Source organism: Carcharodon carcharias, chromosome 16 (genome assembly GCF_017639515.1).
Source record: "Carcharodon carcharias isolate sCarCar2 chromosome 16, sCarCar2.pri, whole genome shotgun sequence".
In the NCBI taxonomy this organism is placed as follows: Eukaryota; Metazoa; Chordata; class Chondrichthyes; order Lamniformes; family Lamnidae; genus Carcharodon; species Carcharodon carcharias.
Genome location: NC_054482.1, coordinates 3,907,464 through 3,930,095, shown reverse-complemented (window position 1 = coordinate 3,930,095; position 22,632 = coordinate 3,907,464). Strand labels below are relative to the sequence as shown.

The following is a 22,632-nucleotide window of genomic DNA, read 5'->3' as shown; positions in this document are numbered from 1 at the left end:
CAAAATCTATCTACCTAGAAATTCATATATTTTGCTTGCTAATTACTAATTATCTTAACGATGTGATTATGCATTTCCTTGACTACAATTGAAGAAGTCCTTCAGAAATGCAACAAACATGTATGTCTTGAACATATTAACCAAATAGAATTTTTTTCAGTTGTTTCACAAAACTGGATTTCGGCTGCGGGTTGAAAGTTTATTGTTAAGCTTGCTCAAAGCTGTGTTTGCTTGTTCAATATAATGAGACTAAATCACATAATTTATCATATTTACATTCTTTTTATATTGAACCTCATTGCTAACTTACAATTCCATGATGTACTTACTCTTTTCAGTAGATTGACTCATGGTTTCCTAATTCCACCATTGCTCCCATATCTTAACCTGAATGCCTGAATTTTATGGGAAACAAACCTCAACATAGATGTGCAAGAGAAAATAATGAAGGCTGTTAATCTATGGTACAATGAAGGAGAAGATGTTATTTGCAGTTCCTTCAATACAGCAATTTACAATATAGCAAGATGTAACATTTACATTCTCTCCATTCTGCTTTACTTTTAATTGTTTGAGATAAATGGGTTATCAATACAAAGAAAATGCGTAAAACAACAAGAAACCCTTGACCCCAGCTACCTAGAAAAGCAAGGGCAGCAGAAGCATGGAAACACCATGAGCTGTAAGTTCCCCTCTAAATCACAAATTGGGAAGAGTTTAGTACACACCCTGCAATGGGTTTGGAGGACAGAGGTGCATCATTTTCCACCTTCCCTCCTCCACCCGTGAATGGTCATGGATGGCCTTCCCACCTGAACATTAATTAAAGCTCATTAGTGTGCTGTTAAAGCCCAATTAAGGCCCTTATCTTGCTGCTATTGCAATAAATCAGTGGTCGTGGGGGAGTCAACATGTAGGGAGCACAAAAAGCAAATACTGTTGGGTTTGCGTGCAGGCTTCCAGGGATGAACTCTTTGTTCAAAGGCACTCAATGCCTGATCGAGGGACTTGGCATTTCGAATGATGAGCAATTAATTCTGGCAGGCCTTCCCCAACAGAGGCAATGTGGGGATCCTGCTGGTTCTGCAGCGGGCTGACAAGATCCCCAGTTTATTAAATTCCACCTGTCACCCTGACTTGGAACTGTATCACTGTTCCTTCACAGTTGCTGGGTCAAAATCCTGGAACTCTCTCCCTAACAGCACTGTGGATATGCCTACAACAGCGGACTATAGTGGTTCAAGAAGGTGGCTCACCACCAACTTAACCATTTAAGGATGGGCAATAAATGCTGCCCTTTCCACTGGCACCCACCCCTTACAAGCGAATACAAAAAACTCAGCTGGGTGATTTGAAAATATTGCTTCCTGCTCTGATTTGTAGAGCTTTGGAGCAGGCTTTTTTGGGGAGTTTCCCTGCCACCAGTAGAATCAGCTGGGAACACATCCCTGCTGATCACAGCAGCCCGCCCCCCCAGTCAGGAGAGCTGCCAGCCAATCTGGGGGCCAGGACTAGGAATGCAAACAGTCCCCAGAATATGATTCCAGAAGTTCAGGACCAGATAAGTGCTGGGGTCCCATGGCAGGGAGGGGAGGTGAAGCCCGATGGATGGTGGTCTTGATGAAGGGGCTGGGGGGGAAGAAGCACCAAGGGGCGTTGGTGGGGGTGGTGGTGGTGGTGGGGAGAGCACTCAATGTGGATGGGGGAGGCACCTCCCCCCTCCCCCCCACCACCTAGCTCAAGGCCTGAGAAGGGTGACCTGCCGATTTTACCCCGCTCTGCCACTCAAAATTGAGGCCTGGCAGGAAGTGGCCCTTGAGTGACCAATAATTAACCACTTAAGGGCAGGCAGCCACTCTAGACCTCGCCACCCAGGGCAGGTAAGGGGTGAGGGTGCCGGGAAGGCCACTCTGGGAGTTTTATGGGACCCCACCCCCTGTTTACAAATCCACTGATTGGAGACTAAAATCTGTCCATCAAAACAAATCTGACATTTAAAACTTCAGAGAGGAGCAGAAATCATTTCATATGGTCTTTCAAATTTACAGCTGCATTTTAAAAAAATAAATTAAAATATCCTTATTCTAACAAATCAGTTCAGTAGGTGTTTGTTCTGAGTGCAGTGGCGAAATGGTTATGTTATTGGGTGAATAATTCAGGGGCCTGGACTAATAATCGAGTTCCTCATTGGCAGTTTGAGAAGGTGAACTTCATCTCTAAAAGGAAATCTGGAAATAAAAAGGGTAGCATCTGTAGAAGTCGCCATGAAGCTGTCAGGTCATTGTCGAAACCCAACTGGTCTACTAGTGTCCTTTAGGGAAGAAAACCTTCTGTCCTTATCCAATTTGACCTATATGCTATTTCAGTTCCACACCAATGTGAATTGCCCCCTGAAGTGCCCTAGAAAGTCACTCAGTTGCATCAAACCAGCTGCGATTGGTTGAAGAAGATCCACCACTGCCATCTTTGGGCAACTAGAGATGGGCAATAAATCCAGCTTTGCCAACGTCCTGAGAATCAATTGATTTTAAAAGAAATGACAAGTTTGATTAGATTTTTAAAATTAACCATTCAAAATGAAATTCATTTTGACATTAAAAAGTGTAGAACTATTTTTTCACATTCCTGCTCGTGCCACATAAAAGTTACTCAAATCAATTGATTTTTATGATTATTTTGACGTAGAAGCTCTCAAGCCTCTGCTAATGCCTGCATTGAGTCATGGATGGAACAAGGCCAAGAGAGGCTGGTACAAATTTCCCTTCCTAATTGCACTACTTTGTACATGTACTTGCTTTATTTTCCCAAAAGAGAGGAAGGTAATAGCGACCCCCTGTGTATAATCTAGAAAAATGAACCGATCCCGTTGGACCAGCATAGTTTATTTTCTGATGTTTATTCCCTCTTATTGTGCTCGTGTTGTTCGTGACCAACAAAGTCTGGAGGATAAGAGCTAAAATGTTGTCTTCCGTCTCTCCCTCCAGCTGTCTCTCGGCCTTACTATCCCAACATTCTGCCACTGAATGAATTTTGGCTGATGGGGAGTTGTCCAAAGTGGGAGGCTGGGAGATTACAAGTTTAATTTAGTCAGCTTCCAGCCCATTCCATGCACCTTGATAAATTCCTAAACAAAAACAGAATTACCTGGAAAAACTCAGCAGGTCTGGCAGCATCGGCGGAGAAGAAAAGAGTTGACGTTTCGAGTCCTCATGACCCTTCGACTCTTTTCTTCTCCGCCGATGCTGCCAGACCTGCTGAGTTTTTCCAGGTAATTCTATTTTTGTTTTGGATTTCCAGCATCCGCAGTTTTTTTGTTTTTATTGATAAATTCCTAACCTGGTTTCCTGGCGGTGGTACACTCTCTTTGCAGTGGCAGGGGTTGGAGTGGAACTCTGAACCTGAAAAAAAAGTGAGTTGAAAATTGGATATTATAACGAGGTTGCAAGCCTCATTGTCATGCTCCTTTTCAACTTTAACTGCTGTTGGCTCAGTTTTCCAAGCATCAGAAACCAGAGAGCTTCATCGAGTTGATTCAGCTGGTAAGGTGCCTTCGCACCTACCCCCAGAATGAAGGTCCCTGCCTGAAGAAAGTTACCTCCTTCCCCCACAATACTGATCTTCCCCAGCCGAGGTTTCTGATCCTACCACAAGGCCGCCAATGCCCCCTTCCCACTGATTTCTCATTTGACACCTTCCTGGCTTCTGATACCCCACTAAGGCCCCTAATTTCCACCCCCCCCCAACTCAACACATCACCTTACTTGGATAAGTAGCAAACCCAATCAGATCCATGATTTACCCAACTCAGTTCCCCCCAATCAATCCCCCCTCTTCTGCTCATGATCAATACCCTCTTCTCCAAACACCTCCCCCTCCCACACACCCTGCCTCAGCACTGAGTTACCTGCTCCTGTGGCCTTCACCAGCCGCTTCCACATCTAACTGGAGGCTCAGCCTGTCACCTCCGGGATGGGAACTGATCACTGAGGTTAGGAACATGCATTGCAGTTAAAACTCCACAGCTTGTGGGGGAACCTTGAATTTTGGATTCCCCTTGACTTTCTGACTAACCCACAAACTGGGGGTCGGATCTGTAAAAATTCAGCCTAGAATGTCTGAAACTTTCATTTCCCAGAAAAAGTCCATTCTAATCAGCAGATGATGGAGGTTGCAGTCAAAATTGCTGTGTTTTTAAGCCAGAATCCTGAAATGTTCTAAATTTGTCAATTCAAATTAACTATTAAAGGTCAGTGTGTTCATGTCTATTGGGAACTAATCCCTTAAGCAGCACTATTCATTTTCATTTTGCTGCCACTTATCTTTTCTCATGCCGGCACGAAGGAACAATTCCAAAAGGAAAACCCTTGCTTCCTATGAGCTAAAATATTACCTATGTGCAAAGTAAGCTCAGAGATCATAGTTAAAAAAAAAAACCCCTCTATCTGGCTAATAAATTAATTGCATGTGCTATGAAATTCCACTCTGGGATGCTCTGACAGCCAGACATATACCGCACTGATAGATCAAATATCAGACTATAAATAAGATATTTAAGGTGGAAAATTCATTGCTGTAGGGCTGCCTATGGAGGCCTAGCACTGCTTTGCTGAGATGTGAGGCACCGTTGGGTGCTTCCAGCATGTCAGTTACAAAGGCTAACGGAGTATCCTTCTCGAATTTGCCTGCCCTCAGAAGTTTGCCACCATCCTCTGGGTACCTCATGATACGATGCTAGGCATGATCCTCACAAATGGAACCATCACAAATCCTATCCCAGAGAAAATTGGGATCAAACAAGGCTGTGACATTGCAGCAGCTCTTTTCTCTGTTTTTCTCACTGTAGTGCTGTACCCCACCTCCAGCAAATTACTCACAGGCATGGAAATAATCTACGGAACAAACAGGTAAACTGTTCAATCTACGCCACCTTCAATCCGAAACCAAAGTTGCTCCAGCCTCAGTCATAGAGCTGCAGTATGCAGATGGCGCTTTTATGTGCACTCACTCAGAGCCTGAGCTCCTAGTCATTGTCGACTCTTTCTACAAATCATATGAGAAAATGGGCCTTTCACTAAAAACCTGGAAAGCTAAGGTTCTCTTTGAACCAGCTCCTTTAGTAAAACACCTCCCCCTGTCAATTAAGATCAACGGCAATATCCTGGAAAATATGGTCCATTTTCAGTATCTTGGGATCCTCCTTGCAATGAAGGCAGACATAGACAAAGAAGTTCGTCATCATCTCCAAAGTGCCAGCTCAGCCTTTGGCTGACGAAGGAAGATAGCATTTGAGGACCAGGAGCTGAAACCCAAGTCTAAGGTCATGGTTTAGTGGCAGTGAGAGTAGACGGTGGCAGTAATCGCCATGTTTCTATATACTTCAGAGACTTGGACAACCCACAGCAGGCCCCTTAGAGCACTGGAGAAGTATCACTTCTTTGTAAGATCCCCCAAATCCAGTGGCAAGAAAGGCAGTCCAATGGCAGCGTCCTCACCCGAGCCCATTTGCCCAGCGTTGAGGTGCTTATCACTCCAAACCAGTTTTGCTGGGCAGGAGATGTTGTTCATATGCCTGACACCAAAATCCTGAATCAATTGCTGTACTCTGAACTTGGGTCATGGCAGGAGACTCCCAGGAGGACAGCAGAAACACTATAGGGCTGTCTTAGAGCATCCATGAAGAGGTCAAGCATCGCTGCTGACTCATGGGAGCCCCTGGCTTGTGACTGACCAAAATGGAGAAGGCTCATCCTGGAAGACACTGAAAACATCGAGAGACTTCATTAGGAACAAGCAGAGGCAAATTCAAAGTGTTGGAAGGACCACACAAATCTCCAAACAACCTATCCACAAAACCCTTCAAACGGCACCTGCCCCACACATGGCAGAGTCTGCAGGTTGCACATTAGACTTATCAGCCATCTCAAAATGGGGAGCAAGTCACCCTTGATCCTGAGGCACTACTTAAGAAGAAGAGGAGAATCTGCATGATATCTGTAAATGCCAACACATGGGGGTGTCTCATCCTGCGCCGGTAGGATATGAATTGATGCTAATCTGACATGATGCACCCCAACTGGCTGATATGACACCAGGATAATAAGTTTAGACCACACAGATTTAGGCAATGAGTTTGTCAGTCACTCAGCAAACATCCAGCATGAAGCTGTGAGCATTTCTTAAAGTGTCAGGCACCCGACTTACAGGTAAGGCAAACTGGAAGAACTTCTGCTATTGCAAACTGTCTGGAACTTCTCTGAAGCATTTTTGGAAGTGCTGTGATGAGTTCATGGATTTGCCTGAGTGTGGCTGCATTCTCACAGGGATGGGAGAGGAGTTAGTGGCCTGTCCACTCAAAGACTGAGACAGGTATAGGGGCTGCAGTTGCAGTGCTTCTAGGTCTACAACCTGACAGGGAGATGGAACAGAGGCTGCGGAAAGGGCAGAATAATGTATATCAAAAAGGGCAGTGGTCCAAACACCGACCCCTGGGGAGCATCACTGTACATCTTCCTGCAGTCTGAGAAACAACTGTTCACCACTACTCTCTGCTTTCTGTCTCTTAGCCGGTAATGTATCTATGCAGCCATTGCTTGTTTAAATCCATGTACTTCAGTTTTGCTACTGAGCCTACTACAAGGTACTTCATGGAACAGGCACCCAACCTGATTCTCAGAGGCAGATTTGTCCATTTAAACGTGCAGCTGCCATTTTAAATGTAACCCTGGCTGACCAAGTGTCCAGGCCTCAGGAAAGAAGGCTGCTATAGGGAGGTGAGGACACAAGAATATTTGTTGGGAGAAGTGGAAAATGCCACGCTGGTGCAGGAGGTTAATCTCGTTACTTTTCCAAGTTTAAACAAAGGCATGGGGAAGATAGCAGGGATAATACACCTGACTTTTTTATGCTTGATCTTTGTATTGGGTGCAAAAGTGGAAATCTGTTTCCCAGCAGTGACATTTTTCACTTTATGGAGAGCAAAAAGAGGATTGAGAAAACGCAGCAGTTATTATAACTCTATAGTGTCCACCTTATCAAAATAAATGTAAAAATCTTATGAGGTGAAATTCCTCCTATTAATAATTTAAGTCGTTATTTGAAATCCAATGACTTTTCTCTGAAACCGGAGGGATTTCACCTTTCCGTTGCTTGTGTGTTGTGTGAGCCATGCTGTATTTCTGTTTGTAATGCCAAGTTCTGATGGAAGCATAAACTTGATACAGGCTGTTAGTTGATCATTATTTTGGGATTGCATTATTAGCACTAACCTTTTATTGTGGCAACCTCAGCTGATTTTAAGCAATAAGCCCAATATCGAAATAGCAAGTTTCTATCCGATATTGGACCTGACTTTAGGAGCTCAAAAATTGGCTATTTGCAAGGGTGATTGGTATATTTATCCATATATGCTTTTCGTTAAATATGTTGGTAGCAGTACTGAATGTTGCTAATTTTTTTGTGTTTCTGTTTATGTCTTTGCAAAGTTTATTCAGGCAGCAAAAATGTCCATCAAATCCCAGGCTCTGGTACAATAAATGTGGACAAACATGGTCTGTGCTGAGGGAATGGAGTAGTGCAACCCTCTAGAGCCCGTGTTGGCTGGCTGCCAAAGTAGTAGTCCTGCATCAAGGAATGAAGATCTGCTTTCCACTCCAGGGCACCATCCCCACAGGACCTACTGCACTATGCTCAAAAGGAGATTGAGGAAAACAGCTTGTTGTTGCACTTGATTATTATAGCCATTGAGTCCCCAGGATCAGTGATATCTGTTAGTTGTGGGTGTCCTTGAAGCAAATGGTGCAGCTTTCCATCTTGATGTCACTTGACCTGTAACTGGTGGTAGTCGTCTGTAGCTATAGGCAGGAGGTTATTGGCAGGTGGATGTAGTGGGCATTGTTCCATTGCTGCTCTTCCTCGAATAAATAGGCATAAGTAAAAGAGGAAGCACATTGGGAAACCCATTGCTCCACAGTTGTGGTTTATCAAAAAATAGTAATGCCAGAGTACTTGGAACACAGCCTCCTGAAGAATAAAATGAAAGCAAAAGATGAGCAGAAAATAAAAAAAAGTATCAGAAATACTGTGACTCGGCTTTTTAAATGTAGTGCTCTTACAATCCTGGTTAGCCATTTGCATGCACAGCAAGATGACTGAATTCTTTACAAGCATAAATGCTAGGAAATTGTATTGACTGCTAACTAACATCTGCTGAGACAAAGTTATTATATTTAACAGCAATCTTTGGCACCAGTATAAAACCCAACCAGCAAATTGGATGGGTCAGTTTATGGGTGAAAATTGACATATGCAATCTTCCACCTATTTTTTCCATTGATTACACACACTTTACTCCCATTAATAGGATGTAGCCGATTGAAAAATCGATCCTTCTGAATTGTCTGCACTATAGAAATTAATCAAAAGAACCTTGCAGGACTTCATATTCCCCTTCATGTAATATGTACAAAAACTGCAAATTTTGGATTTGAAATGCACATCAATGAGTGAACAATATTATAATCTGGATTAGCTGCAGTAATGAAAAATAAAAAAAATCTGTCCATCTTGATTTTCTGCCTACATTAATCTGTGCTACGTTAATCATGTGTATTTTGCTTGTACAAGTTGCTAACTAATGTTCTGTCCTGTAGTTTGAACAGCTGGCCTATCTGTGGATGGAGAGGCAGAAATCAGGAGGAAACTATAGTCGCCATAGAGCTCAGACAGAGAAACACGTCGTTCTGTGTGTCACCTCTTTGAAGATTGACCTGCTAATGGATTTTTTGAATGAATTCTACGCTCATCCCAGGCTGCAGGTTATAAAGAATATGTGTACTAATCACATAGTTGTTGACTGAAGGAAGCAGTTTAAAACACATGCAGATGAAGCTTTCATAAGTTAATTATAGTCCAACTATTTTCCCATGTTGATGTCCCCTTACAACCACACTTATCAGCACACGCCTATATTTTACTAATCACAATCAAGGGCTTCTTGATTGTAATGTACTAAATCATCAGAAATACATTTAAATTTTATATGTTCGATGAAGGAGAGAACTTTTCTGTTATTCTTAGCATGTTTGTATTCAAATTTATTAAACTTAATTATGCCATTCATGTTTCTGAGAAGATTTAACAGTAAATCAGATTATGAAAATGTTACCAGTGCGTTTCCCAAACCACTCAGTAAAATATTACTCAAATATACATTTAAATTTCAGCAATTTTCACCAGATTAAAGATCATTTGGATGATTTTCCATTTAGCGGTAATTTTTTCACTGATTTACTATAGTGCAAGGAATCATATCTTGACCATATATGCAATTTTTGTAGCGTCACACAGCTGGCACTGATTTACACAGATTTTGAAGGACAGTAAATCTTTTACATTGACCAATTAATGGGAAGATGGATCCAGTTAATCCCAGCAATGCTGCATCTTCCAAGTAGTTCTATGGTGTATGAATCTGAGCTGTAAGTCACACTATAATCAGAACTTAACCTTTCCATCAGTAGTGAACAGTTAGTGTAATAAAATCCAACTCCTATTACCAAAGATACTAAATGTCAGAAAAGGTGTGTTTGGAGGCACCAAGAATCAATACAGGTGAGTGCCATATGTGATTTGGAAAAATGTTTTATCTGCAGTAAATTCTCTGGACGTTTTGAAAGAAACACGTTAACACAAGTAAGTAAGCATTGCATTGGACCTGCACTTCTATTATTTAACAGCACACCAAAAGAAAAACTGGCTCAGTACTCATGATGTTGTTAAATTGATCCAAGCCAGATGTTGAAATACAAAACAAAACACAATACCTTTCCTTTATTGTAGGTTTGTTCACAGGATGCAGTCTTACAGATTTATGCCTCCTAACTACTACCCAAGTGTCTCAGCTAATTTCCTTTATATGCTCTTTTGATAGCCATAAACTAAACAAATTAACTAATTGAAAGCCCGTTAAAGGGGGTACTGTAACAAAAAACAAAACTTTAAAAGGAAACTTAATGAATTAAAATAAAATGGTGTTTCAGGGGCTGAGGATGTACTCCAGCCTCTGCAGTGCCCACTGGTAACAGAAGGCCTTGAGTGTAGTGACAGATTTTACATGTGATTCCAATTCTTTATCAAACAATGTCCATCACCTGTTTACCTTTGGCAACATAATCAACAAAGCATTAACAGATATGTAGGATGCATGAATGTTACATTTTTTGAGTAGTTTGCTATTTTTGAGAGAGATGTAACTAGAAGTTTTTTGAGATGCAAGGCAAGTAGATGCCAATTCTTTCATTATTACGAAAGATGCTAATTTTCCTTTCAAGGTTACTGTCTGTTAAGGTAGCATAGCACTTAGCCAGTTTACAACACTGATGTAAAGGGAGTCGATGCTTTAACAAACAATGGGCATCCAGTACCAGCTTTAAGATTATTGTTGACTTTACCTTGGTATGCATTATAAAACTAGATTTAAATTATTGTTAATAATGACAATGACAATATCTCTGTATTTCTAAATTATAAAAGTACAAAATAATATGTAAATTATGGAAGCATAATAACAAGTGAATCAGTAGTAACTGAGAAGGAAGTGGGATATATATTACTTCCATTTGATAATATCAATAAAATAGTCACAAATATAAGGACCCTCTTCTTACAGCAAGAGAGGAAGAAAATATACCCCGTGTTCTGCTAATCATATTTACATTTCACTCTTGTAACAGGATTACTACGTGGTGATCCTCTGTCCTACTGAAATGGATTTACAGGTTCGAAGAGTCTTGCAAATTCCAATGTGGGCACAAAGAGTAATTTACCTACAGGGATCAGCATTGAAGGACCAAGACCTTTTAAGAGCCAAGTAGGTGTATAATGACTTTTTCTTTGTACTAATGGAAATTAAAGTTACACAGTAATAGTTTCAAGCAGGAAAAGATTTCCATTTCATTAGTCCACCTACTATTGGTATTTAATTGGTGCATTCTGAATCACCTTGAATCCTTTTTTTTGCCTGAAACTGCCTAGTCCCTTTTTGAAACCCATTAATTTTTCTTGTTCCACAAACTATGTTGGCAATCTGTTTCACATACTTAACCAACTTTGCAGTGAAAAAGATGTCTCATGTTTCCCATTTTCATTTGTTGTCCTTTAATGTAAATACGGCACCTGTGCTAAAATTTTGTGCTTGCTTGGATTCAGTTTACCCAAACCTTTTGTAATTTTAAAAACTTTTCATATACTCTCTCAATCTTTCTTCAAGATGAATTTCTGCTCATCCAATTGGACGAGCTGCTCAAGAAATCAGGGGCAGTGGAGGGGAAAGTGTGGTGAGGTAGAGCTGCGTGTTGTCAGCGTACACATCGAATCTGATGTGCTTCTAGTTGATGCATCTGAGGGGCTGAATGTATATGAGAATTAGAACTGTCTCGGTCTTGAAATGCTAAGTCTATCATCTGCTCAAGGAATTCTAATAGATTAGTCAAACATGACTTCCCACTCTTTAAATTACAGTGCCTCTATATGAACATTTTGCCTGAGATTATGGCCCTGATTTTACATTCTATTTCAATACAGCACATGATTCGAATTGGAATGATGTTTTAACTTTTTGAGGACTGCAACTTGGATGTGGTGATTGTGGTGTGGAGCCTATTTAAACCAGGTTTCCATCCCTCAAAGGCTGCGTTGCCACTTCCAATTAGGTCTTAGGCTTTCCTACAACAGGTGCCAATACTGTCTTAAGCTCGTTTGAAAAAAGTGATAATGAGGAAGACTGGTGTAACAGTAGCTAAACCCACAACCTATGTTCTCAATCCATAAAGGCTGACTTGGAATGAACGAGAATAAGTATGCCTGTTGCAGTAGCTAATGACAGAATGCTTTTACTTTGGAGCCTGCAGCCTGGAGAAGCTTTGAAGAGCAATTACTCAACTGAAGTGTTTGTTGTGTAATACCTAGAGAGAGCTGACCTCAGACAACCTTGAAAGTCTCTGAGACCGCTAGAATTATTTTTCCACTGACCATAAAGGTTCTGAGATGATGTGATTCTCAATTGGATTTCCCTGTCCTCTAGTTCACTAACTGAGTAGGAGCAGTCCAGGGCGAAGGATATGGGAGTGATGAGGATTTGCGCTAAAAGATATTACTGTCAAAGAATTTCTAGGCCATTTTGATTTTATGGAAATCTCAGCGAGGAAGTCTGCCTGAGAAGAGTATATTCACCAAAGAGGCTGCAGGGGAGCTTTGCAAACTTTTACATGGTGATCTGTAACCCAGATAGCATTACCTGTGGATCAGAAAATGATCATTGTATTTAATAGTCTCCAAGTGACCAATGGCTATTCTACTCCTTCTTCACAATATGCTTCCTGTGGATGTTTAAACATGTCTGTCTTTATTATTCTAGCACTTCTTGTTTCATCTTGGGTTTGGGGTCTAGATGGGGTTTCTTTAGGGTTTTCCTGTGACCCTAAGAACGTTATCTGTAAAAACTGTTCTTATTTATTCACAGATCCATATACATCTCAGCACTGAACACAAGCTTGTACTTCTGCTTCCTTCCAGATCTCAGCTTCTTAGTTATGTGACATTGCATCATAGTTATATCATTAGTTACATCAGTATCAGGTGTTCCTGATATTAACCCTTTACTCTACATTTCCCCTCAAGTCTTATTCCTAACTATATACATGCTCCTACACCTCCCCCCAAAGTCTTAGACTTCACGGGGTTGGTCTTTGTACATTATGCCTTGACCAATCTCCCAGATCTGGTCCTGATTTTGTTTCGAGGTTGAGGATGAACTGCACTCTCTTGATCAATAGAAGTACCTTCCACCTGGGTTGTTGTAGAGTTTCTACTTGTTTTTGGTCCCTTGTCTCCATCAGGATCTAAATACTATGTCCAAGGTTCCATTTGTTTCTTCCCAATGATATCAAGGTTCTTCGTTCCTTTTGATATTTCCCTGGTCCATCTCGATTCTAAAAAATCTCAGCTGCGGAACTTTTTTTATTACAATGCCTTCTTTCTGTTGATCTCATATCCACACTTTCTCCATGGGCTGTAGAACTTTTAAGTCTCATGCTCTGTGCCTGAGGTTGAAATTACAAGCTTGACTCTCTCTTTGCTCCTCACATTTCCTAACTTTCTCACAATCATTGGAGATAATGTTAGGTTGTAGTATTTGTTATAGAGCTGGGAGTTGTGTTTGCAGCTGTCTTTTCAACATTACTCCTGATGGCGAGAGCCTGGATTTTATTGGTGAGGTTCTGTAGTTAAAGAAGGGCTAAGTTAAGATCTTTGTTCTTTTTCATCAATCCCTTGATTGTTCAAGCTCCTCTTTCTGCTTTTCTGCCCGATTGATGATATCTAGGTGAACTAGTTACATGCATGAAACCATATTCCTGTGCGAAGTTATGGATCAGCTCGTTAGGAAACTGAAGACCTTTGTCTGACAGCACAATGTCTGAGATGCCATGTGTCATAAAGATTCTCCTTAGTGATGACTGCATCCACTGTGGTGCTATGCAATTTACTCACTTCAAACCTCCTGAAGCAGTAGTCAATGCTGATGATGAAACCTTTGCCTTTAAACTCAGATAAATCTATTTCCAGGCGCTGCCATGGCCTCGTAGGAAAAGTGGAAGGTGCCAGTGATTCGCTGTACTGTTAGCTATTCACTGCACATGTAAGGCAATTTATGATGAACTCTTCAACAGAGTGACTGATGCCTGGCCGCCAGACTGACCGCTGGGTTCTTGCTCTGGGCATTTCGCTATTCAAGTGACCTTGCTGGATTTTGTGGAGAATGTTAATTTGGTGTTTTAGAAATGATTAGCCTGTTGTTGAAACCTAGGAAATCATCGATGATTGTGAGATTGTTTTTCTGTTCGAAGTATTGGCGAAGTACTGGGCTGTTAGGAGCATACTCCAGCCATCTGTTCTGGCAAAACACTTTTATTGTGGTGCAATTACCATCCTGCTTTATTGCTTGTTTAATTTCTTGTAATCCCTTCTCAGTAGCTGTTAAGTATTTGGTAATGAGTGAATTGTATGCTTCCACTTCCTCAATAAAATTTATATCTTCCAGTGTGACTCCTTCCACTAGTATTCTTGATAATGCATCTGCTGTTGCCTGATACTTTGAACATAACTCAGGAACTGAATCATATCCCATTAGCCTCAGTCTAAAAGTTGAATTCTAGGTGGCATTGTTGCAATTTCCTTTAGGTTAAGAAAAGTAACCAAAGGTTCATTGTCAGTTTCAATTTTAAACCTTAATCCCATGACATAATCAGAGAACTTCTTGCAGACTATGTTGGTGCTAATGCTTCTTTCTCAATGGTTGCATACCCCTTCTCTGTGTCCATGAAACATTTTGAAGTGTAATAAATGGGTCTCCTTTGTCCATCTTTTTGAATTTTAAACAGCACTGTGCCCAAGCCTGTAGATGATGTGTCTGTTGCTACAATTGTTAGCAACTCTGGATTGTAGTGTGCTAGAATTTCTATTGAAATTAGGAGATTTTTGATCTTATGAAATGCATTTTGCATGTCCATGTTCCAGCACCACTGTTAACCTTGTCTCAACAGCTGTCGTAGTAGCTCGTTAATTTCTGCCAAATTTGATAAGAACTTGCCTACTTGATTGAGCATCCCAAGGAATCTTTGTAATTCTGTTATGTTTTTAGCTTGTAAGAATTCTCCAATGACCTTGGTTTTCTGCGGGTCAGCAGTATTCCTGAAGCTCGCACAATGTGCCCTAAGAATTTCATCTTTGCAAATTCACGTTTGTCATTTAATATCAAACCTGATTCTTGCAGAACTTTGAGGACTGCTTTCAGTTGATGGTCATGTTCTTCCCTTGATAAACCGTGTACAAGAATGTCGTCAATATGGCATTTTTACACTTTCCATAGCCTCTGCTTTTAGGATTATGTGATATCCTAAGCCTGATGATAGGAATGGAAACTCATTCTTGAATACCTCACTAGACTGCTCGTAAGCAATTTCATTAACCTTGTAAATGAGCCTTTTCTGCTCAATAAGGATGACTCCTGGATAACATACAGGGTTCCAAAATTTCTTTATCCTTGCATCTTCTTCTTGACAAGTGTTGGCCTAAAGCCTTTAGTGTTGTTCCTCCTGGACTTTGCAACTGGATGGAGGATGGTTGTAATGTGATATTTTTTAGCCATTTAACTTCATCAGATTACACCAAAATACTTGCAAAAGTATCAAGCTTGAATTCTGTTGGGTCACCATCAACTTCTAACTTAATGCTTCAAGAATTGCTTTCTGTTTTGTTAACTTCTCCTTAATAAGATTATTTGTTTTTTTTTTCTGTAGTTTTTCCACTTCTTGGATTTTACCTGGTTTCATTGCCATTTTCTCTCTTCCTTTGAGCCATGGGAACTTTGGACCTGCAGGTTATTTTAAAATAGCCTAATTTCCCACAGATGTGGCACTCAGCTCACCCCTGCTGGACATTCTTCCCGCTTGTGTAGGGTCTTCGCTCCATGCTTAGAACATTTCAAGATGGCAGTTGTCGCACTTTTCCTGATTTCACGTGGTTTTGCTTCACTTTGCTTTCTCTTTTTTGTCCAACATATTGAATGGCTTCATTCCATTTTTTTCCAAGGGACATCACTTACCCCATGAACAACCACTCTGTTTAGCTTTCTAAGCATGGTCTGCCACACTATGAGTTAACTCTTTCCTTGTTTGTGAACAAGCTAATGGGATTTTATCTAAGACCCCAGCCACTTTTAAGATCCCATATTAATTCATCTCTGAGATCCAATACCCACAATTCTCCACAAGTCTGTACAGGTCATTGATAAACCCATGGATTTGCCTGGTTTTTGCCTCTTATTAAACTTCACTCGCTCAATGATCAAATTTTTTGATCACTGTGGTATGAACCGAATGGAGGGCTTCCTTGTATGAGCTTGAAGCCTCGTTCTGTCTTGCATTAATATCACCTGCACTGGCCCCTACTGCATAGAATAGAGTACTGGCCTGATCATTCTTTACTTCTTATGCAATCCTGAAGCTGTTCTGTATCTGGTGAATTTCTTCTTCCAGTTGTCCCATTATTGAGCTTGTTGCAAGCCTTCAGCACTTTGGAATGGTTCTAGGAGTGACTATGCAGACTCCATGATTACTCCAAGCTCTGGATCTGTTGTTACTTCAATAGTTTGGCTTTGTAGATTGTGAACTGTAGTCACTGCTGTCTGATCTCCAGGTCTGTATGTCTGCTTGCATCTGCATTCTCCATTCTCAGGTGACTTTTCAGTCTTTTTTTTCTTGCCTATTTCCCAAGGATTTGTAGATCATTCAGATCTGCAGTCTTCTCTTGATGTTCTCCTGGGTTGTTGCACACTGTCCGCTGCCACCATGTTTTGCATTGGGTTTGGGGTCTAGATGGGGTTTCTTTAGGATTTGCTTTTACCTTGAGAATGCTACCATATATTGGATTTTACAGATAACATTCTCGGTTATTTACAGACCTATGTACATCTCAGCACTCTACACAAAGTTGTACTTCTGCTTCCCACCAGATCTCAGTCTCTTAGTCATGTGACATTGCATCATAGTTTCAACATTAGTTACATCAGTGTCAGCTGCTTCTGTCCATTTACTTTACGCAATTTATAAGTCAGATTCTTGAAAGGTAGAGCTTGAGATACTGAAGGCCCTCATGGTAGCTTTGTTCTGAGAATTGCCCATTAGCCAATGAGCTTGACCTCACCTCCAGCATGCCACTTGGTGCACTGACTTGATAGGGTCGATGCCTGCCATGTGCTCCAGTGATGAAAAATGGTAACCTTACATGATAAACTCCAGCTATCATCCATTGTACTGGGCCCTGGATCTGTTAATCTGCTGAATAATGGCAAGGCTGATCCAATGGATGCTATTAGAGTCAGCAAGCTGCGAGAGAAAGCAGCCTACTTCCCAGCCTTGCATCTGAATGTCAATATGTGGGGTTCTGTTGAATCTTTTTTGTTCAGTTTATTTTTGACAGCATCTGAGTTTTCCGTTCTTAAATATACTTTATCTGAACTGAAAGTAGCTATCCTATAGAAACTTTGTGAATTGTTTTGAAGTGCTAACTGGAATTTTTATACATGAATAATTATACCCTGTTTTCTTATCTGAAGCACAGATTTCAAAGAGTAGTCTAGATAAACTACTAATAGAAATTGGGAGGACTTTTTAATTTCAGAACTATAGTTTAGATAGAATATTATGCACCAAGTCTTGTTATGCTTTTCCATATGGCAAGGCATCCTGACAGTATTGGGGAGTATTGTTTTTATTCTTTCATGGGATATGGGAGTTGTTGGCCAGCTATTATCGCCCATCACTAATTGCACTGGAGAATGTGGTGGTAAGCTATCTTTTTGAACTGCTGCAGTCCTTGTGGTGTAGCTGCTGTTAGGGAGGGAGTTCTGGAAGTTCCAGGATTTTGACCCAGCGATAGTGAAGGAACAGCGGTATATTTCCAAATCAGGATGGTGCATGGCGTGGAGGGGAACTTACAGGTGTTTTTTTTATTTTTTAATTTATTTATTCATGGGATGTGGGCATCACTGGCTAGGCTAGCATTTATTGCCCATCCTTAATTTCCCTTGTTTAGAGGGCATTTTAAGAGTTAACCACATTGCTGTGGGTCTGGAGTCACATGTAGGCCAGATGCAGATTTCCTTCCCTAAAGGACATGAGTGAACCAGATGGATTTTTACCACAATCAACAATGATTTCTTGGTCATTACCGGACTTTTAATTCCAGATTGTTATTGAATTCAAATGTAACCACCATGTGGTGGGATTTAAAGCCAGGTCCCCAGAGCATTACCCTGAGATTCTGGAATTCCAGTCCAGTGACAATACCACTATGCCACCCCCCCACCCCCATGCATCAGCTGCCCTTGTCATTCTAGGTGTAGAGACCACAGGTTTGGAGAGTGCTGTCAAAGGAGTCTTGGTGAGTTCCTGCAGCGCATCTTGTAGATGGTACACAATGCTGCCACTATGCATTGGTGGTGGAGGTAGTGGATGTTGAAGGTGGTAGATGGAGTGCCAATCAAGCGGGCTGCTCTGCACTGGATGGTGTCAAGATTTTTGGATTTGTTAGAGCTACACTCATCCAGGCATGTGGAGAGTGTTCCATTTCGTTGTTGACTTGTGCCTTGTACATGTAGGACAGGATATGGGGAGGCTGGAGGTTAGTTACTCCCTGCAGAATTCCAAGCTTCTGATCTGCTCCTTTTTGGCTGGTCCAGTTCAAATTCTGGTCAGTGGTAACCCCAGAATGTTGATAGTGGTGGATTCAACAATATAATGCCATTCAATGTTCAGGGTTATGGTTGGATGCTCTATTGTTAGAGATGGTCATTGCCTGGCACTTGTGTGGTGCAAATCTTACTTGCCATTTATCAGCTCAAGCCTGTGCAATTCTAAGTCTTTCTGCATGGGCACGGGCTGTTTCAGTGTCTGAAGAGTTGCAAATGTTACTGAACATTGTGCAATCATCAGCTAATATCTCCACTTCTGACCTTATGATGGAGGGAAGATCATTGATGAAACAGGTGAAGAGTTTTCCCTCTGATTCCCATTGACTCCAGTTTTGCTAGTACTTCTTGATTCCACACCCGGTCAAATGCTGCCTTGATGTCAAACGTAGTCATCCCAACTCACCTGTTGAGTTCAGCTCTTTTGTCCATGTTTGGACTAAGGCTTTAATGAGGTTAGGAGCTGAGTGGCCCTGGTGGAACCCAAATTCAGCATCAGTGAGCAGCTTATTACTGAATAAGTACCACTTGATTGCATTGTTGACGACCCCATCCATTACTTTGCTGATGATTGAGAGTAGTCTGATGGGTTGGTACTTGGACCTGTCCTGCTTTGTGGGCAAGAAATACTTGGGCAATTTTCCACATTGCCATGTAGATGCCAGTGTTGTAGTTGTACTGGAACAGCTTGGCTCAGGTCATGGCTAGTTCTAGAGCACAAGTCTTCAGTGCTATTGCCGGAATGTTGTCAGGGTCCATAGCCTTTGCTGTGGGAAAATAACTCCTGCAATAGATTTGACAAAGTAGGACCTATTGCAGTCATGGCTGTATGGTTGGCTGCTTGATTGAAAGCTGTGAAATATGTCATCTGCTGCATAATTAATGAAGGCATACTGTTATGACCGGTCCCTGAGCAAGGTCCCCCAATTAGTTATCTTCCCAGACGAGATAGCTCAAATTGTTAACTTCCTGAATGGGACCCCATTTTGTTATGCTCCCAGGTGAGGAGGAATGAGCTGGCTCCCCTTCTTTATTCAACACCCTCGGCCGGTGGCAACAAGGTGTAATTTAAAAGGGATCCCCTCCCTCATGGATGCCTATTCACTGTTCAAATGTATTTATGCTTTAGAAGGAGCCAGTTTAACCAGACTTTCTTGAGTCAAAGAAAGAGCAAGTTTATTAGTTACTTAAACCCGATAAAAAAAATAATAAAATGCAACACACATACACACAGATCAGAAATGAGAAGTAGAGTCCAAAAAAGAAAAAGTTGCAAAAGATATGCGAATTAGTATGTGGCTTGTCTGTGAGGAGTAGATGGCAAAGTGTTGCGGCTGTTAATTTGGGTGATTCCAGTAGAGCTGACTTTGGCAGTTGAGCATTTGGTTTGGAGACACTTGGTTCTGCAAGTTAGCTGAAGGAGTTGTGCTGCTGTTCTTCTGTTGTGGCCTTCACGGCACACATTAGCATACCAGAACTAGAATACTAAAACACCCAGATCAGGTTTGCAGTTGGCTTTTTAACCCCTTTTCTTGTGTATTCCTGGAAGGGAAAACAAACATGTCCTTTGCCCAGAATCTGCTTTCTTTCAACTCAGATCATGTCCACATTCTGGGATACAATTCATGAGGAGATGGTTTCCGCTGAGATGATAACCAGTCTCTGTTGTCTCTGCAACCGCCAGAGATTAAAGTTCAGTCTCTTGCATTTCAAGTGCCTCTGTGGGCACAGAAGTGGGCCTTGACACTTTTTAGGTGTGATATTCTATAGGCTCGCTGGACTTGTCGGTCAAGTATAATCCACATAGAAATTTCCCAGAAAGTGGTTAATTTACAGTCTCAGCCAGCTTTTGCTTGTATGTCTTTTTTTAAAAAAACACATGTCCTCCTCAAAAATTTCAATATGCCTTTGAGTAACTTTAGCTACGATCTACTGTCATGATAATACAAACATAAATAGGAGCAGGAGTAGGCCATACAGTTCCTTGAAGCTATACGGTTTACTCCTGTATCACCATTCAATAAGATCATGGCTGCACTTGTAAATCAGCTCCACTTTCCTGCCCTTCTCCATATCCTCTTGTTTCCCAGAGATCTATTGATCTCTGCCTGGAATATATTCATTAGTTGAGCACCCACACCCAATTAGAAGATTCACAACCCTCTGAGTGAAAACATTTCTTCAAATCTAAGCTACAAAAGTCCCATGTTTAACATGAGACTCTGACCTCTCATTCTGGAATTTCCAACCAGGGGGGAAAAAAAAAAAACATCTTAGCATCTGCTCTGTCAAGTGGCTGATCATCATCTTCTCTAGGGCAGTAAGGGATGGCAATAAGTTCTGGCCTTACCATCGACATTCGCTTCCCATGAACAAATTTAAGAAGAAGCCATCTAAGAATCTTCTATCTTTCAATGAGATCATCTCTCATTCTTCTGAAGTCCAGAGAACATGGTCCCAATGTACTCAATCGCCCTCCTATGACAGCCTTCTCATTTTAGAAATCAATCAATTGTTGTTGCACCTCCAAGTTAAGTATCTTTCCTTAGGCAAGGAGACCAAAACTGTGCACAGCGCTGCAGTCGCAGTTTCACTTAAGCCCAATACAATCATTGCAACACTTTCATTTTTTCTTCTTTCAATTCTGTTCAATTTTCTTCTTTCAGTTCAGTTTGACCCTGAGGATCCCTTCAGTTGGTGTAGGTGAGCCACCTTACTGAACTGCTGCAGTCCGTCTGGCGTAGGTGCACCTACAGTGCTGTTAGGAATAGTGTTCTCGGATTTTGATCCAGCGGTATTGAAGGAACAGCAAATCAGGGTGATGTGTGATTTGGAGGGGAATTTACTGATGGTGGTGTTCTCATGTGTCTGCTGCCCTTGTTCTTCTAGTTGGTACAGGTCGTAAATTTGGAAGGTGCTGTCGAAGGAGCATTGGTGAGTTGCTGCGCTATATCTTGTATATGATACACGTTGTTGCCATGGTGCGCCGGTGGTGGAGGGAATGAATGCTTAAGGTGGTGGATGGGTGCCTTCAAGCAGGTTGCTTTGTCCTAGATGGTGTTGAGTTTCTTAAGCTACATTTATGCAGTTAGATGGAGAGTGTCCTATCATACTCCTGACTTGTTCTTTATAGATGGTGAACAGACTTTGGGAAGTCAGGAAGTGAATTGCTCACTGCTGAATTCCCAGCTTCTGACCTGCGCTTGTAGCCACAGTATTTATGTGGCTGGTCCAGCTAAGTTTCTGGCCAATGGTAACCCCCAGGCCTGTTGATCGGAGGGATTCAGCAATGATAATGCTATTGACTGTCAAGGGGAGATGCTGAGGTTCTCTCTTGTTACAGATGAACATTGCCTGACACTTGCGTGACAGATTTTGCTTATTGTTTATTAGCCCAAGCCTGAATGCTGTCCAGGTCTTGCAGCAAGCAGGTTATCTATCATTTAATGAGTTATGAATGGGAATAACACTGCAATCATGAGCAAACATTCCCACTTCTGACCTTATGATTGAGCGGTCATTGATGAAGCAGCCGAAATAGTTTAACAAAGGACACATGCCCTGAACTCCTGCAGTGAAGGGACTGAGATGATTGGCCTCCAACACCACAACCATCTTTTTTGTGTTTAGTATGATTGCAGAAAGTGGTAGGTTTCCCTCTTGATTCCTATTAGTTTCAGTTTTGCCAGGGCTCCTTGATTCCACACTCAATTAAATGCTGCCTTGCACTCAGCTCACCTCTTGAGTTCAGCTCTTTTGGACCAAGGCTGTAATGAGGTTTGAAGGTGAATAGCCCTGCCAGAACCAAACTGAGCATTGATGAGCAGATTATTGCTGAGTAAATTCTGCTTGATAGCACCGTTACAACACCTTCCATCACTTTACTGATAACTGAAAGTAGACTGACGAGGTGGAAGTTGGCCAGGTTAGATTTTCCCTGCTTTTTACAGACAGCAAGTACCTGGGCAATTTTCACATTGTCAGATAAATGTCAGTGTTGTAACTGCATTGGAACAGCTGGTCAGGGATGCACCTAGTTCTGGAGCACAAATCTTCACTACTACTACTAGGATGTTGGCAATTGGACTTTGCAGGGTGGTCAGCCATTTCTTGATGTCATATGGAGTGAATTGAGTTGGCTGAAGACTTTCATCTGTGACACTGGTGACCTCAGGAGGAGGCCAAGTCAGATCGTTCACTTGGCACTTCTGACTGAAGATGGTTGCAAATGCTTCAGCCTCGCCTTTTTGCACTGATGTGCTGGTCTTCCCCACTATTCAGGATCTGGATGTTGAGCCTCCTCCTGTTTATTGTTTAATTGTCCACCA

At 41.6% G+C, this 22,632-nt stretch overlaps 1 protein-coding gene across 3 annotated transcripts in view; it reads left to right on the top strand.

Moving 5' to 3' along the window:
* Positions 1 to 22,632, top strand: part of kcnt2 (potassium channel, subfamily T, member 2) — a 789,028-nt gene that overhangs the window by 367,452 nt on the left and 398,944 nt on the right. For all 3 annotated transcript variants that reach the window (XM_041208210.1, XM_041208209.1, XM_041208208.1), the window contains exons 10-11: positions 8,649 to 8,813; positions 10,731 to 10,867. In XM_041208210.1, the coding sequence (XP_041064144.1) occupies positions 8,649 to 8,813; positions 10,731 to 10,867 (302 nt within the window). The remainder of the gene's footprint in view (positions 1 to 8,648; positions 8,814 to 10,730; positions 10,868 to 22,632) is intronic.